We start from the raw sequence: 18,253 nt of genomic DNA, 5'->3' as shown, positions 1-18,253 counted from the left end.
ACAGGGACAGGCTTACCTCTGAAGATGGAGTGAAAGGAATCCCCAAACTCTCCTCCAGCACCTAGAACATGTATACAGGAAACTGTCCTGCTGTATTGTATCTGGAGCAACATTTATCACTCAACAATACTTGCCAGTGGTCCATAGATTAAATAGTTCTGGTTTTTAATTCCCCAACCCAAATGGTGTAAATTGAAAATATTAAAGTAACAGATTTACTGATTGTAAGATTAACTTCCAAGGAAAGACTTGAGCCACATGAGAACACATGACAAACTTTTCTACTAAGTGGTATGACAGCCAGATCTAGCATGTTCTCTATGCATTTCTATCCAGAGAAGTCCTCTGGAATGTACTCCAGAAAAAGCAGAGCTGCAGCATAATAGTTTTACTCCTAATTAATGTGAAACACGAACAAAAGCTGCAGTTACAACTTCTCTGTCCAAAATCAGGCATCAGTCTAAACAGAAGACACATCTAGGACTGACTAGGAACATTAATCAGAGACATGTTCTGACCGAGCATTTATTTTTTCATGTCACAGATGTGTTTGCTTCCCATACTACTGCCACCAAAGAAAATGACTATGGGTGCAGGGTCATCGTTGTAAGTGCTGCGTTTGTGCAGAGCAACATGATGACAGAGCATGAAAGAACAGAAAAGGAGGGCAATGATGCATACCTTTTCCTGGCTTGCTCACATCTGTAAGACTGGCCTGTTCTTGTTCTTGGAATAATGTGTAATCCTATTAACTGTGAGGTTATTCAATTCATAAGTGAAGCACAAGAAGCCAGATTACTGCATAATGCATAAATTGTGCTTCTATAGCTTTAATATCCCAATGCTATCTTCCTTGGCTTGTAAGTGACCAAGAAAATGAAATTATTTTCATTCTAGTTCTCACTTGTTTAAAAGAAGTATAAAGGCTGATACTACAAAACAAAATTAAGGCTAGTTTTTTATTATTCAAAAACTACTTGCTACTTTTCCTAGTTTCCATTGGCAATGTCTTTTAAGAGTGGGCAAAAGTAAAAGTTAACAGATGTTGAAACAAGAATGCAAACAAAGGAACTTATGCCCCACAGGTGAGAAGCTCACTGCCAGTTCATAGGCTTATGAGTGAGAATCATCTACTGAAAAGGTCTAATTATTAGGATTCAGACATGCAGATGAAATGTCACTTATTTACAACTAGCAGAAAATTTGTGACTTATTTTTCTACTCCTTTGTCAGTTGATAAAATATTAATGCTTGGTTCCAGAAGAGCTGTTCTGTTCATTCTCCTGGAGTGGGGGATTTCAGTCCTTCATAGCTTCATGGCTTTCTGTTTCCCTGGCTACGTCGAATAGGTGACCTGCTGGTGATGTTTGTAAGATGAAGAGCTTCCTTCTGCACATCTGGAATGGGGCTTCCCAACTGGGCAGCAGCCCCTACTTATATGCTTATTTAGCCTCTTCAGCTGCCTTCAGCTGGGAACTTTAAGAAACCTCTCAAAAGGGCTGAGCCTTGGCCATGTGTGCTCAGGCACCAGGTTTCACACTTGCTGCCTTCAGCCACCTGATGGGAGGGTATGGAGAAGACAGACATGGGCTCCTGAGAGATGTGCTATGAAAAGACGTGACACAAGGGACGCATATTGCAACAACAGAAATTATGAATATTTATGAAAAAACTTTTATGCAGGAGGTCAGTCAAGCCCTGCAATAGGTTGCCCAGATGGGCTATGGAATCCCCATCCTTTGAGAAGTTCAAAACTTGACTGAGCTGGCCCTGCTTTGAAAAGGCTGTTGAATCAGATGGCCCCCAAAGCCCCTCCCCACCTGCCCACCCAACCTAAAGAAACTCTAATACTCCAGAAACACAAATACAAGAATTGCCTTGGGGAAGACAATGTGAAAAAATATGTCTGATCTTAAAAATTGCTATATGGGATGCTGGGAAATTGTCTTCATGATCTCCTTCATAATTTTTTGAGTATCAGCATTTTAGAATGATAAGACAGGCTGAGAGTGTTGTCTACAGCCTGAAAAAAAAGTATTTGGCCTTCTGCATTGTATTTACATGATACAAACAGTGTATCTCCTCTTTACTATATAGAGAAGACTTACTTCCAGCCAAGGTAACTGAGCATCTTTGTTGCCCTCCGTTGGACTTGCTTCACCCTGTCCACATCTTTATTGTCCTGAGGACCCCAGACCTGGATGCAGTACTCCAGGTGGGGTCTTATAAGGGTAGAGGAGAGGGGGAGAATCATCTCCCTCAAGATGATTGTCTCAATTTCTTGACACAGGATAAAATAAGGGCTGAAAATCTATGAAGATTCAAGAAAGATTGTATATAATTTACAAGTAAAGATTCATAGATTATGACAGCCTATGATGAATGTGGGGACAAATTCTGTATATGCATTATCCTCTGAGTGTATGACCCGGGACAGTGAACAGGAAGGGCTGTTAGTATGGCAACCTGGAGACCTTTTCTAGCACTCCTGTCTTAAAAAAATTATAACAAAGGTATCGGGGTAGCTCCCGATAACTCCGAGGGTCCAGCCAGCGGAGAAATGGCTTAATAAAATAGCGAGACGGCTTCCCAGGATATGCTTTGTAAAATAAAGTTTTAATAACAGGAAAAATAATAAACGTTACAAAATGAAAAGAGATAAGCCGAGCACAGTGTACCAAGCAAAGCTACACAGGCTAAGGCACTCCCAAAAAGCCTCGTGTACCCTTATGCAGGCCCTTTAGTACTCGATGGTCTAGGTGGGCTTTTTTGGCTCTTGGCCCAATGAGATGGACACTAGACTTTGAGGTGCACTTCTACAGTCCTATCACTGTGTCTGTGCTGGGACCGAGCCAATTACAGCGAGCAGGCTATAGAAAATTCTAGCTTCACTTCCTTATATGGAAACACCTGCTCGGGTACAGAAATGCACGACTACATCTCACCCTGTAAAATCATATTAAAAAAAGAAAAAAAAAAGAGAAATAGTTACTTTGAAAAAATTCTCACTTTTGTTCATAATTGTGATTGTGTCAATAACTTATTGTTATTTAACAATTTGGTTTATAGTTAAGCTGTACTTTTATGGATTACAAAATTTTAAATTTGGTACTTTCTTTTTATTAGCCAATCTTTTAAATTTAATTTTTAGTCTCAAATTACATATGAATTTTATTTTACTTTTTGTTTGGGGAGATTTTTTCAAGTGAACTATATTTTCTTTTTCTTCTGCATAAAGATTTGATAATAACTTTTAACACACAACAACGAACAATTTTGACATGACAATAATAACTTCAAAAATTTTAACAGTGCAACTTTTATAAAACTTAAGTCTCTGCTTCAAAGGTATTTCAGTGTCTATAGTGCTGGGCTGTGTCAGAATGCAGAAGTCCTCTTGAAGACACAGTCTGTGGTCACTCTGGGTCTTTTTGCATGCTCTTCTTGAGGTGTGTTCTGCTCTCCTTCCTTCTTTTGTAGTTGTGACTCAACTTCTTTTGCAGGAACTTTCTTAGAGTCTGTACCTGTGGAGACAAACAAAACCTCTCTCCCTGCCATAAAGGACAGGCTCTAAAATTTGTCTTGTTTTCAGAATTTTTATGAATATGAGAGATTAAAAAACATACATATAACTTTGTTCAACCTTTCTATAATAGAAAGCACTACACCCTTTCCCATTTTTATCTTTTAAAGAGCATTTTTAGCTATTTGTGTGCTTTTAACAATAGATTGGCTTTTGAATGAATTAGTTATAATATGTGGTAAATTTGATATGTTGAAAAACTTCTGTAATTTTAAGAACTGTACATTTAGGAATGAGAAATGTTTACAAGAGATGTTTTAATTGTCTTTTTTGGTCTTTTTCTCCTTTATGTGTTGAGGTAGAACATACTTTAAAAAGTGTGTGGTTAGACAAGTGAATTTGTTTGAATTGTTTAAATGGTTGATATTGCATGATACTTGTTTTTAATTTTGAGGGTTAACTTTTGCTGCTATTGATGGTGTAGTTAGTGTTTGGTAGTTTGGGCATGGTTGCACAATTGTCTTAATTTGACTTTGAGATATATGCGACACTTTTTACAAGAGCTGATGTATTTTGATGTATGGTTAAAAGTTTGCTGTTACATTGCTATTTGCTATAAAACTTAGGAGTTTAGTGTTTGCTTTAACATGTGACACAATACAGTTGCTGTTGAGAAAAAAGGAAAAAGATTAGTATTTTAATGTGAATTTTACAATTGATTACAACTTTTTCTTGAGAGGTATCTGCTTCCTCTACTAAACTTGCAACATAAAAATTTGTAAACATAAAATATGAACTTTGAAAAACATGTAGACAGTTGTTCTTTTTTGGTTTTGAGATATAGTTTTTAGAGTTTCTTAAAATCTGATTTTTATTTTTTGGTGTTAGGATTCTACTACATGGTTATGAGATTTTAGATTTTCTTGACTTATTTATAAAACGAATTGTTTTTAGAGGAGTATGAATTTTGAAAGGTTTTCAATTTAATTATAGAGATGAATTTAATAATTTTTTTTTTTGTAATATTTATACGGGCCATTTTTTAAAAACTTTTGAATTTTGAATTAACTATTTCAATTAAAGATATGAGCAAGCAAAATATTTTTGCAGAATCTTTTCCTGTAAAGGAAAAATTATTTAGGAATTCGCTTTTATAATTAGTTTGGAATATAAATTTTTTGGGCAAGTTATTACAATCTTCTTGCTTAATTGACAAAACAGAAAAGAAAAACCTTTTGTTTTGGAATTACTTGGTAGTCTTTTTCAGATCTTAATGAAAAAATTAACTTATAAAGTTCTGGGTTTCTTGTTAAAACTGCAAAATAAAAGAATAGGTCAGGGTTTTAAGGTATTTTGAGCCTGCTGCTTTGGTGGATTCTTGTGGTGGTTTTCATGACAGTCTTCTTTTGGACGAAGTCTACTTTGTATCTTGGCTGCTGGAATTGAACTGTTAGCTGTCTCTGTTCTGTTTTCTTGGAGGGTTTTAGACGATGATAAACTTTCACTGCTTCAGTCTTGCTCTGTCCTTGTTTTTGTTTTGTTTTGGTCTCTTGTCGCCAGAGCCGGGCTGGCTCTGGGGTGCTGGTTTCTTTCCTTATGTTGTGCCAGGGGTCTATGCTGGCTGATGAATCCTCTGAATCATCAGAGAAACTGCAGGACGTGTGGGAAACCTTCTGATTTTTCATCGGAGTTTGTTTACATTTCTCCGGCATGGGCGCCGCCATCTTGGGGAGGGCAAGTTCCGGGATGTCACATCCGGTTCCCACGCTCCTCACAGCCAGGGCGTGTCTGTCCAGGCTGTGGGTGGCAACCCGGGGCGGTGCCCGAGGCTTGGGACTGCCCATGGAGGGGGAGCCTCCCGTGCTGGAGTGGGAGGAGCTGAGCGACACATCAGATGGTTCGTGCCGCAGCGTCGGGCTGTACTGAGCCCGCCCACGTGGTGCTGCAGCCTCTGCCTCAGAGATGGGGAGGATTCCACGTTTTTCTTTGTTCTGTGAGCCCGCGCTTTCAGGGCTTTGTTCAAAACTCGCGCGCTCAAAATTAACGGACCGGGATCTCCCGAATCTCGTACTGGGTGACTGAGGGGGTGGGGAGGGTGGTTGGAATGGAACCTTAGCCTGCTTGGCCACGGCTGGCACAGGTCCCACTCCGGGGGTCTGAGGACGGCTCGGGGGAGGGCTTTGAGCCCTTCCCTGCCTGCTTCTCGGGAGTAAATCAAACCGGTTTTTTCTGGGACTTGGGGCATCAGAACTTGGATTTTTATCTTCATGTCTAAGGTGAGCAGGAGCCTTTTTGCATTTTACTTTCTGGGCTCCTTTTTTATGGTTGCTTTTAGAGGCTTTTCTCAAGGTTTCTCTTTCTGCAGTTTCAAGTGTTTTTTCACTGCTGAGCCTTTCGCCTTCTTCTGTTACAAAGTCTAACACAGTTTTAAAGATGGGTCTTAATTTTAACACAGATTTTTTCTTTGAATTATACAACTTCAATCCTATTTTGTCCCAAAATTCCACTGTTACTGTTTCAGCTGTATTAGTGTCCGGATACTTCTTATAGACCCATTTCACAAGTTTTTTAAGTTCTTTCCTCTCAAACTTATAGTCTTGAATAGTCAGTTTATAATTAAAATAACAAAAGGTGTCTCGCTGTTCTACGGATTGCCGGGTCCCCATTGTCACTCACCAGAATGGCTCTTGTGATCTCCCGGCTGCTCTTGGTTGTCTCCGACTCTCTCAGGTTACTCGGTGATTAGCTGTTCTGTCTCCAGCTCTGCTAGACTGTAGCTTCTCTCTTTGAAGAGTAATCCACCTTGTACCAGAATCGGTGTCCGGCAAAGACCCCCTCTCACCGGTATAGGGGTTCAGTCAAAAGGCTCCCTCTCAGCCTTTTTGACCCAAAAATGTGGTTTTATTTTCACGACCAAAAAAACCACCACGAGCTCGCTTTTAAAAAAACGAAACCAAGAGCAAAATGGCCTAGCTGAACGTGAGGGCACTGTCAGCAAACTTCGATTCAGTTACCCTAATGTAGAGTCCCTGTTCGAAGGTGCCATTTATCGGGGTAGCTCCCGATAACTCCGAGGGTCCAGCCAGCGGAGAAATGGCTTAATAAAATAGCGAGACGGCTTCCCAGGATATGCTTTGTAAAATAAAGTTTTAATAACAGGAAAAATAATAAACGTTACAAAATGAAAAGAGATAAGCCGAGCACAGTGTACCAAGCAAAGCTACACAGGCTAAGGCACTCCCAAAAAGCCTCGTGTACCCTTATGCAGGCCCTTTAGTACTCGATGGTCTAGGTGGGCTTTTTTGGCTCTTGGCCCAATGAGATGGACACTAGACTTTGAGGTGCACTTCTACAGTCCTATCACTGTGTCTGTGCTGGGACCGAGCCAATTACAGCGAGCAGGCTATAGAAAATTCTAGCTTCACTTCCTTATATGGAAACACCTGCTCGGGTACAGAAATGCACGACTACACAAAGGAGCCTATAAATTATTTGTATGTTTTGCAGGCATTGTTAAGTTCTTACAGGCAAACATTTGTCAATCTGTTTTGTAAGGTGACAAAAGATAAATAACAATAAAAGAAAAAAAAAAGAAAATGTAAAAATCAAGGGATGTGGCTTATTCTACCATTAATGGCAGAACCTGATCAAAACTTAGTCATTATCAGTTTTTGTCTTCTAAAATTATTTTAGTCTGAACACACACAACACTGTAGGGGAGTCACAAAGGAAAGAAGCATCATAAAGATAAAATTGTCTTAGTTTCAGGGTTCCATATTGTAACAAGACACTGCAGCAAAAGAGAAGCAAACAATAAGGTGATTACATATTTTAGATGAGCAATTGAAAATTAATGTTATATCCAGACTTTTGATTTAGGGAAAGAAGCATATGCCTTTCCATTCAACAGCTGTACAATGAAAGAGTTTTCATGTAGCCTTTATCAGTGTGTAAATGTTTTAGATTTTTTTAACTGTAAATTTCTCCTCAGTTTCTCTTTATCTACTTCATGTCTCTCTTTACTCTCTTTATCCGACTTCATTCATTCTTCATCCAACTACTGCAAAACTAGCAAGCACATGGCATTCTAGAGCTTCACTTAAAATATTTGAATGGACCCATTGATTTAACCACGTCTTTGAATGGTCTGATGTGCACTCTCCTAATGTCAATGAACAGTCAGAGATGCTAATCCATTAACCTAAAAAAGAATAAAGACTGTTGGTGGGTAATTATTGGAGAGGTTATTCAAAAGTACCTTAAGAATGTCAGACCTCTGGAGAATCCCCTTTTGATGCCACAGATCCTGTAATTCCAGCATCTCTGCCATATCAAATCAGCTTTTTGCAAACTACACTGAAGCAACAAAAGCACTCAGGCAACTTGGATGCTTAACTTCTCCTTAAAAAGTTGTAATTCAGTTGTGCACTCTTATATGGACTGAGAAATCGGAATATGTGGTATTTTAATGATTGCAGCAGAAGCAAAGCTCTATATTTAGTGGAGAAGCTTGCTGTTTTTCATCAAGGCAGGTACTGTCGTGAAAATGTCCTACTGAGTTGTAGGTTACCCAGATCATAAAGCAAATTCAACACTATTGATAGTGGAGATTTTTCAAAGCCCAATTTTTGTTTGATTAGGCATAAATGCTTTGAAGAATTTTATTCTTAGAAATAAAAAATTTGTTTATATAGATTATCTAGATTTGCTTGGTGTTTGTATTTATTTGGAGGCCGTACAATTACCATTCAATATAGTTTTGTATACAAAGCTCTTATTCCAGAAATATTTGTATGGCTTGAAGAGCCCCTTGCTAAACTCTTTGCAAACTTTCAGCATAGCTGCTAGTTTGCTGTTGCAGTAAATGCAAATGCATCAATGCTTAAGAGTTCCCTCTGTTGAGAAAGGAGGAACAATGGAGACACACAGAGAATTCCTCCCACACTTCCATGTACATCTGAGCTCTGCCTGGCCTCACCAAGTTCTACATCTCTTTCATTTTCTTTACCCATCTTGTATCTTTTATTTATTCCAGCACTCATTAAGCAGTATTCTGCCAACAGTTCAAATAACCAGTCAGCAAATGCAACAGATCTCATATGCTTATGAAACTCTGCTAAGAACATAGCAATGCAGAATGTGGCCCAGTTCACTTCCTTCCACTTCCTCCTTTGAGTTCTGTTTGTCAAAGCTAACCATCCCTTAAGCACATCTAGTAGTTTTCTTTTTCCAAAGGAAGAAGGAAAATTCCAGATGTAGGACATTTAAATATAACACAAAACGAAAAATTAAGTTTTGCATAAACAAAAATATGAAGGTCTTTGCAGGCTAAAACTTATTTAAACTCTAAATTTTGAACAACTGAATGTTTTCAATGCACTGATAATACTTATATTATGCTATTTTAACAAAAGAGTCCCGTATTATTTGGAACGTAAAAGAAAAAAGAATAGGAGAAAACAGATTTGAGTATGACTAATTCTTCCCTATCCCTATAGAACTGTAAGATGGATATAATTTTTAAAGATTGGCTTTTGTTTTCTCCTGGTAGCTTCAGTCAGATCTCGGCTGCCTTAGGGGTTCGTGGATAGGGGGTACACTTAAGTACCTCCTGCCCAAAGTAACCCAGGCAAAGCTCCCAGTCACAGGCAATACTTAGCAAGCTTAGTTATCAGTGATATTCAGCTCTTAGCAGTGTTCAGCTCTTTTGCAGTGAATCTCAGCTCAAAAGCTTGCTAAGCACCTTGGCAGACGCAGGGAGAGAGAGGAGAAGCGCCGTATGAAGTTCCACAGATGAATCTTTATTGGCATCCTCCGTGAAGGGTTTCAGGGACAGCTCTTCTACTGAGCTGGGCAAAAGTGGGGTTTTTATAGGGTACCGAGGTTTTGAGAAATGGTCCAATGGTATGAGTCGGGGTAGAAAGTGACCTATTGTCTTACAGGGAGATGAGAGAGGGTCCGAGCACGGAAGAGGGGTTATTTGGCCTAGTCACCATGATTAGGCATTTCTTTGTCTTTATGCGACTGACCGCCAGAGAGGCCTACTAGGCCTCATGGCTGCAACAATTGGCTTTCACGTTTATTGGTTGCTGGGATACAGGGCAAAGAGGTTACACATAGATGCCATGACTAGGACAGGATTAACATTGTAGGAGGGGGAATTTAAAGGAATCTAAGCACTCATGACTGATTGCAATTGAAAGTGATTATTTCAGGTTAAAGGTGTCTGCGCCTCTTTCCTCCACAAGTAACAAAGGGGACAGAAGATGAATTCAAAGAAGTTTGCCCTGAACCACACAGCAGCTTAAGTCTTGCTTTTACCCAAACGTGATCAATTCAGCCCTCTCCAAGCATGACTGTATATTGCCCTGTGTATGCAATAATTTAGCTGAAGGGCCTCAAGAGTTTACTAAAGAACCTCTATAATTTCAGACTTGTGTGCCAGTTAGGTCTGTGCCGCATTGAAAAGTGTAACAGTAAAGGCACATAACTTTCTCAGCATCCAGTTGTGTGTGTCTACCACACAGCCACACACATAGGACTGGGAACCACACGCACACCCCCAACTGCAGTGCCCTGGCCCCTGTATGACTTAAAAATATCAGCAAGAATCTTTTCTTGGAATAAAACTCTCAGTGTGGCAGACCCATGTCAATTAAATATTAGGTCTGGGCTAGGTAGGTTACCCTTAATGCAATAAGAAATTCCTCCACATACAGTGGCCCTTTTCCAAAATGAAGTTATTTACACACATCTGTATAGAGGTTGTTATTGCTGATAAATGCTCTAAAATGCTGCTATGGATGACTTTAATCACAGTAACTAGTGAAAAGTGATAACCTCTCCATTGTCTTGGAAATGATGTTTCTAAGGTGGGTCTGTATATGGGCAGAAAATGCCACTGTTTTAATTGTCAAAACTAAATAACAAAATTAAGGATACAGAGAGATATTTGCAAAAGCCCACATGGCTGCATGAATGGATGGCAGCTCAGACTTGCAGAAATGAAAAATTCCAGGAAGTATCAAAGACCTTGGTCTTACGCCAGTCTTCTGGTGACATATTAATACAATCCAGGACATCTCAAAGTAGGATCATAGGCATTTGTGCCTGCAGAGACTTCTAGTAAAGGTGCAATTTGCTGAGAGAAAGACCTTGCTAGCAGAGCTTGGTACAGGTTCCTTTAGCTGCTGGCAAGCTCACTCTCCCTGTTGTAAATTGTATCCACATCTCACTGGTGCCTTACACTGGGCAAGAAGCTTAAACTATAAAAGAAATGCCAGCCCCACATTCCAAACTCTGTAGACAAGAACTGGAGATTGTTTATTTTCCATTTAAATAATTTCCCAGAAGCCCCTGTCATTGTGTCACAAATGTGACACTCTGTTGGCTGGGTGAAAGCTGGGATCAGATAAGATCGGGGACTAGAGAAATGAGGGTCCAACCCAATGTGGGTATATCGCAGGTTCTCCGCTTTATTCCTTGAGATGGCGGGTTAAATACAGACAGAATGGTTTACAAGAACAGGTGCATTCTGATAGGCAGTGAGAGTAGAGAAATATGCAAACAATCTAGAGTTAAGGCAGCTACGGAGTTTCAGTGCAATTACTTCTATTCTGTAAATGTCCATACCTTAACACATTCCCAATACCAGATAACCTTATCTGGTACTACGTATGTTGGACGTACGAGGCCTACTAGGCCCAGGCCTGAGGCCTGGTCTGAGGCCCAGTTTGGGATAGCTCTACCTTATGATATAAGCCATCCTGCTACAAATCCCCTCTCTTCTTTAGAGCTATCCAAACTGGGTCTGTGACATGGCTGGCTACTTTCACATATATCGTTACAAGCAAGCGCTATCTGAATTACCCAGGAAAAACCCTAAGATCTTAGCTACTAAAAGCAAAAAGATAAAGGCACAGTGTTCAGTCCTTGCCATTCATTCCTACACAGGTTCTGAATATAAAGTCTCAAGATCATCTGTAGTCTCTTTTTCTTCTTCACCATCTGGTGATGCATCATGGCTACAAGCTTCTCTGTTGTTACTGGGATAGTTGATGTTACCTCTTGCAAACGCAGCTGCAATGATGCGTCTCTGTTGCTGTCTCCTTGTCTGGTTCAGCTTTGGCAGCTTTTGTTAGTATCTTATTGATTCCACAGCTTACAGAAGAGAAACTAAAACAGACCTGGTATGTGAATTAGCATTTTCAAAGGCAAGGGAACAGAATAGAAGTTTTGCATGCTAATGAAAGTGAAAAGTGATTATCAAATCATTTCTGCTATCACCCCAGAGACTGCAAACTGCTGAAACGCTTTTCTTTAGTGAGATCTTGATATCCCTTTCCCGGGCAAGGAATATCAGGTTTCACCTCAAAGCTGATTCAGCTGTCATTCTAATCGGATCAAATTGTCAAGTTAAGATAACTTGCATATTATTTTTGGAGCAGAAACCTCTGGGCTTTGTTGACAAACAACATCCATCCAAGTTAAAATTAGAGTTTGGCCACAACTCAAACCTTAAGTTGGAGTGATGTTCTTTAGTATATCTTTTAAAGACAATCTCTAACAACAATAAACACAAAATGCCTAAAATACAACAAACTGCTATAATATCTTTGCATAAAGGAAATACTTAAAATGAAACTTAATAAAAATTCTAACTTACACTTACCAATACAGCTACATCTGTTAATAACATTTATGAAATATTTAAATGGCTAAAAAGTAGATAGAAACATTTAAAATAACAAATGCTTGTTGGAAAACCCTATAGACAAATAACAAAACATAAAAACTTAACTATAACATCAACTTACAAGTGCTACCAATTTGTGTACTTAACATGTCAACAAATTATATTTTAAAACTTTCATATACTAAAACAACTCACAACTAACAATAAAATCAAGGATCTAACAAATTGTATCGTTTTAAATCTTCTTTATCAATGTTCTGTTATCATTTCAGTTAAAACTGTTTCTTTCCTTTTTTAATAACTAAACCTTACAAATTAAACAACTATACCTTTTATAAATTATAAATCACTCTTTAAATCAACTAACTCTTAAATCTAACATAAGTAAATCTTAACAAAAGCTACAACTTGCATTAACTTTATAAAATCTACATGTAGTAAATCAATATAAATTCATTACTAATTAAACTTTTCAAAACTTAAATATAAACTTAAACTTAACTTAAACTTATCAGGGTCCAAATCTTAAAATTAAACTTTAAAATTATATGTTTAGCAATAAGTAACTCAAACTCAAATTAAATCACACAAAAATCAATTTTCACCAATACTAAAATGTGAAAATATAACTCTAACTTACACAAAATTAATAACTAGCTAAAAACTCATCTCTATTTCATTTTTTACTTTATCTTTTTCATGATAGGATGTTTCTTTTTCACATTGCATTTCTCGCACAATGATGGATTGCTTTACAACAGAGGGACAGATGACCGCTTTTTCTTTTTCTGGTGTTTTCTTGCAATGTTCACTTGTTATATGTTTTGACCATCTCTGCCTAACAATCCTGGAAGCTCCCTGGGCACTGGCATGACATAAGGTCGAGTTACGATGCTTTGTTTGTCTTCAAAGACGATACTGACAGGCTCTGCACTCACTGAAGGCGGGTAAGGAGATCTCAAACACCAGTCCGTCGGCCAGTGCAGTTGATTTATAGTAGGATTGCTCACACCCGTGTCAAAAAGTACTGATAGAGTGATAGATTTCGTTGATGCAGACTGCAGGGGTGCAGAAGCCTTCAATCGAGCTGGGTCCGGTTTCTCGGGGGCTGACATAGGCGCAGCCATCTCTGTTGTGATCACATGTGATGACGTCAGCTCCTTTTCCTGTGAGGAGGACTCTAACACCGCCTTGCTTCCAGCACTGCCCTGAGATCCGCCTCCTTGCTGCATCACTTGCGCCCTCCCTGCTCCGCCTTCGGCCCCGCCTGCCTTCTCGTCTATCACCACGCCCCTTGGGTCTGGCAGCTGAGGCACTTCCTGGTTGCTTTCATTCTGCTTGGGAGCTGGAGAAGGCATTTCCTGCCCTTGGATTGCATGGGACGAACAAAAGGGAGCTACGTCCTCACTCTCGGAATGCGCAGAATGTACGGAATGCAGACCAAAAAACCTCATTATTTTAGACAGCTTTTTCATCTCTTTTGGCTCAGAGAGGGACGTTTTTGAACCAGAAAGACAGGGAAACGTCTTTTCTGTGGCTAAAATTGCAGTTTTACTGTTCGCAGTGAATGTTTGCAAGGTATTTACTGCTTTTTTCCAAATTACACCTAATTCTGAACAATTCTTTGCTCTTTTTCCTTGTAAAACCACAGCGTCCCATATTAATTTTCCTTTTTCCTTCCATCCTGCTTCACTAAAGCGAAGCAACGGCCGATTCAACCTTCGTTTTTCTGAACCCATAGGGTTAACTGTCCCATATTAGCTCTTATCTTTTCGCCCCTCTGGGAGGCACCGATGGCTACACGCTGAAAAACAGCAGGGTAATCTCTTGCCATTGTTTTTTTTCTAAAGTCTTTTTTGTCTCCTTCTGCGATCGCTGCTTACCTTCTTTCCGTCAGCAGTGGGGGGGGGGGGCACCGCGGACCTTCCCAAACGAAACCAGTCAGCAATCGCTCCCCGATCTGCCTTGCCAGCTCAGAACAGGTGTATGCAAGCACACGAATCACTTTCCAAGCACAAGGACTTTTCTGCATCTAAGCAAAAACTCCGCATTCAAGCGACAAAAAACCTCATTTAAGAGAAGAAAAAAAAAAACCTCATTTAAGAGAAAAAAAACCCCCCTCATTTAAGAGAAAACACTGTCCCTGTTCGGGCGCCAGATGAAAGCTGGGATCAGATAAGATCGGGGACTAGAGAAATGAGGGTCCGACCCAATGTGGGTATATCACAGGTTCTCCGCTTTATTCCTTGAGATGGCGGGTTAAATACAGACAGAATGGTTTACAAGAACAGGTGCATTCTGATAGGCAGTGAGAGTAGAGAAATATGCAAACAATCTAGAGTTAAGGCAGCTACGGAGTTTCAGTGCAATTACTTCTATTCTGTAAATGTCCATACCTTAACACATTCCCAATACCAGATAACCTTATCTGGTACTACGTATGTTGGACGTACGAGGCCTACTAGGCCCAGGCCTGAGGCCTGGTCTGAGGCCCAGTTTGGGATAGCTCTACCTTATGATATAAGCCATCCTGCTACAGCTGGGTTTGGGTTTTGTTCCCCTGGTTAAAGCAATGAATGCGCTTTAGTCAGGTTCTGTGCCAACTCCATTCTCCTCCTCCAAATTTGTGCAGGACTTGTCTAATTGCAGGGAGGCAAAGGGGACAGAGCAGGAAGGCAACTGCAGTTGTACAATATAGATCCCACTCCCACCATGTGTTAAATGTTTTAAGAGTAACTGATTTTATCTCTAAAGTTTATGAACCTTCAGGACAGGAAATACACAGTGGACAAAACTTTTTTTTTGGTTTGTTGTGGATGTTCTGCTGTTTGTCCAGGCCTCTGAAAACTCCAAATTCTTCAGAAAAAAAATGAGTGCACAATGTGCACTCCAGCTGTGTAAGCTGCACTCAGCATCAACTGATGTTGATATGCTGCAGTCTGAATGAGATAGATTAAAAAAAAAAAAAAAAAGGATTTCTAGTACAGCAACTACAAGTATATCAATGGTGCTGTTGCTAACTGTACATGCTAAATCAGACAAAGGATTCATACCATGCAAAACATCATCTCCACTGAAAAAAGATCTGCCGTATTTTGCCCTACTGCAGTGAAAAGAGGAACTCTTTCACAATATAATGTCTCTAAAGAACTAAAATGTTACATTTCCCCCCCTTAAATTCTTTGTGTTCTTCCTTTTGAAATAATTTTACAGTCCTTCAGACAAACATGCACCAAATGAGGTCACATTTAGGATCTTGCCACAGTTGGTACTTTTATTTCCCCAAGCAGGGTTATCAGGGTAGCTCCATGAGATGCTTCAACGTAACAAATGAAAGAGGGCTGTTTTAGGAAGTGGTCTCTTACAAGACTCTCCAGACAAATGCACTAGAAAAGTGCCTGCTCAGTAGTGCTCTGTGTTCTCTTAAGCTCCCTTGTCCAATATTGCTTGAATTGGCCCTGTTAAGAAACAGGATTCAAAAGATTATTTCAAGACCATTCTGAAGTGTTTGATTCTAGTTTCCTCAGGTCACTTATGAAATTGAATGTTATCTTATGAGGCTATCCTGTGAAGTAAATGGGTAATTAAAGCAAAATATCAGGAAGCATCCTTTATTTTAAATTTAGGGCAGCACAAATTAACCTCTCTTTGAAGACAGCTCCATCAAAGAGGTCTCTGCATTGAGGCATCACCTCGCATTCCCCTTCCTAGGGCGGGACAGCAGCGAGCATCCTGCGCGCAGGAGCTGGAAAGCTCCAGTAAAGCCTTGGGCTTATTAGCTATATTTTTGCCGAACTAAACCCACTTTCTTTCAAGACTCGGTGCTGATTTGAAATAAGCTCCTGAACTTTCATGCTGAACACAGCATTACTGCGCTCCCGTTGCGCGGGGGGATACCGCGCTCCACGCCGAGCTTGCCACGAGCGACAGCCGCCGCGGGAGAGGCGCCGAGCGTGGCCAGCCGAGCTGCAGCGCTTCCCCGGCATGGCCACTGGACCCTGCTCCGGCCCTCCAGGCTCGCCCGGGGCCGCCGGCGGGACAGCGCGCCCGGGGCTCATCGCGGAGCTCCGCAGCCACCGCGGCGGCACCGGGGCCAGCTCGCAGGTCCCCGGCAGCCGCGGCAGGTGCCGGCGGCGCGGGCGATGGAGGCGGCTGGGGGCAGCGCCTCCCCGGGACCGCCGCCCGCCCGCTGGGGAGCCGCGGCCCGCGCCCCCCGCGCCGCTCACCTGCCCGCCCGCTGCTCCCGCTCGCTCGCTGCCGCTGCCGCTGTGCTGCCGCCGCTGCTGCCGCCGCCCCGCGGTAGCGCCCGCTGCCGCCGCACCCCTCAGCGCGCGCCGCGCAGCACCATGCCGGCGCCGGGCCCGCGGCCGGGGCCGGGGCCGGGGCCGGGGCCGGGGCCGGGGCCGGGGCCGGGGCCGGGGCCGGGGCCGGGGCCGGGGCCGGGGCCGGGGCCGGGGCCGGGGCCGGGGCCGGGGCCGGGGCCGGGGCCGGGGCCGGGGCCGGGGCCGGGGGGAGCGCGGTACTGCCGCAGTGCCGCGCCGTGCCGGTGCGCTCCGCCGCTGCTGGCTGCGGCGGGGAAAGTAGGTCAGGGCGGCACTGAGCATGCTCGGGGCCGGGCCGGGCCGGGCCGGGCCGGGCCGGGGGGCGGCCCCGGGGCCCGCGGGGGGCGGCAGAACCCTCGGCCGCGGGGTTGAGATGGGGTCGGGGTCGTACGGCGGCCGCAGGCGAGGCGGCGGGGCCTGAAGCGAGCGGGCGGTGGCGGGGCCGCTGTGGAGAAGGCGGAGACTGCGGGGGTGCGAGCCCCCTGTGCCCGCGCGGGGCCGGCAGTCCGGGGCAGCCCCCGCCGGCCATCGCATCCCTCGTCAGAGACGCTTGATGAGCAAGTGCTACCGGAAAGGGGTGTACCACCCCAGCACGCTTAGATAATCTTGAGAACCAAAATGCTGCTCTTCGGAGAAATGGCACACGTTCTTTCCCCCAGGGGCTTTATTCCTAACGGGATTGCAGAACCCAACTCCGGTTTAAACTCAGTCTGAGGAGATCCTAGCCTGTGGGAAGCTGACATTGATTGTAGATGTCTAAGTTCTCTGTCAACAGAGAGTAAAGCTGTCTTTTAACTTGAGCAAAACTGCTTGAATTTGGTTGATGCTATCTGCAGGCTGTGCAGCTGCCACAAAAAGTGATTAGGATGTATGTGGACAGCTGCCGACAGGGCAGGGACCTTGTATGTGCCGATGCTGTCCTGTGCCAGTCTCCCATCCTTCCTCCCTGACCTTGTGGCATCAGAAGAGGAGGATGCAGAGCGACCTTCAGCTAAGTGGCAAGGCCAGTGGGTTAAACCATGGAGGTCTGTATTTCCAGATGTTTGTAGTGCTTTTATAGCCAGTCTTGGACCTTGGTCTTAATATCCTCTTCTGATTACTTCCAGGGAGTAGTAGCCGAAGCTCCTCTGCACATGGAGGAGTAATCAGATGAGAGAGCATTTGCTGAAACTGCCAGAAAAGCTTGGGTTAGAACTGCATTTCATTGCAGGGAGAGGTATATGTGAAGTACACTGTGGTATACATCAAAGCAGGTCTCTAGTCTGTCCAGGGAAACTGAAGAGGTATAGCAACAAAGGATTCAGAAAGAGGGAGGCAGACCCACTCCAGGGTGCTGGGCTTGTTATGTCAAGGGCCTGAGCTCCTGGTCCCCCACCTTGCATGTATGAAGTGCGGGGGTTGAACATGGATGCATCCAGTGCTTGGGAGTGGTGCAGGCACTGGTGAGATCAGGTTGTTGACAGCCAGGGTTTCTTGTGTTCAGTGTTTCCAGAATGGAGAAAAATGAAGACAGTGGGGAATATATGTTTGGTGTTGTCAAATTTGGCAGCTGAGGGAACAGGTGAAGGAGTGTTCTTACTAACTCTTCCAGCAAAGCATTTACATGGTGGAAGGAGGTGCTTAAGTCATAGGTCCTTTTGGCCACTGACTTGCGATTTATGCTAGCTTGACCATACTAATTATGCACTTGTTTTTCCTTCTTCCTATCTTGAA

General features: G+C 42.6%; 1 protein-coding gene across 2 annotated transcripts in view; it reads right to left on the bottom strand.

Moving 5' to 3' along the window:
- Positions 1 to 16,606, bottom strand: part of MFAP3L (microfibril associated protein 3 like) — a 29,623-nt gene extending 13,017 nt beyond the window's left edge. Inside the window, exons 1-2 of one of the 2 annotated variants that reach the window (XM_063424269.1) lie at positions 16,445 to 16,606; positions 10,410 to 15,676 (exon numbers count right to left, since the gene is read on the bottom strand). In XM_063424269.1, coding sequence (XP_063280339.1) covers positions 13,034 to 13,957 — 924 coding nt within the window. In that variant the 5' untranslated portion in view covers positions 13,958 to 15,676; positions 16,445 to 16,606 and the 3' untranslated portion in view covers positions 10,410 to 13,033. Of the gene's footprint in view, positions 1 to 10,409; positions 15,677 to 16,444 lie in introns of those variants that run through there. The other variant, XM_063424268.1, reaches the window with a different exon arrangement.
- Between the last annotated feature and the right edge of the window lie 1,647 nt (positions 16,607 to 18,253).

Source organism: Prinia subflava (genome assembly GCF_021018805.1).
Source record: "Prinia subflava isolate CZ2003 ecotype Zambia chromosome W unlocalized genomic scaffold, Cam_Psub_1.2 scaffold_2cwr_NEW, whole genome shotgun sequence".
NCBI classification, from domain to species: domain Eukaryota; kingdom Metazoa; phylum Chordata; class Aves; order Passeriformes; family Cisticolidae; genus Prinia; species Prinia subflava.
This window is presented reverse-complemented; position numbering and strand designations above follow the sequence as displayed.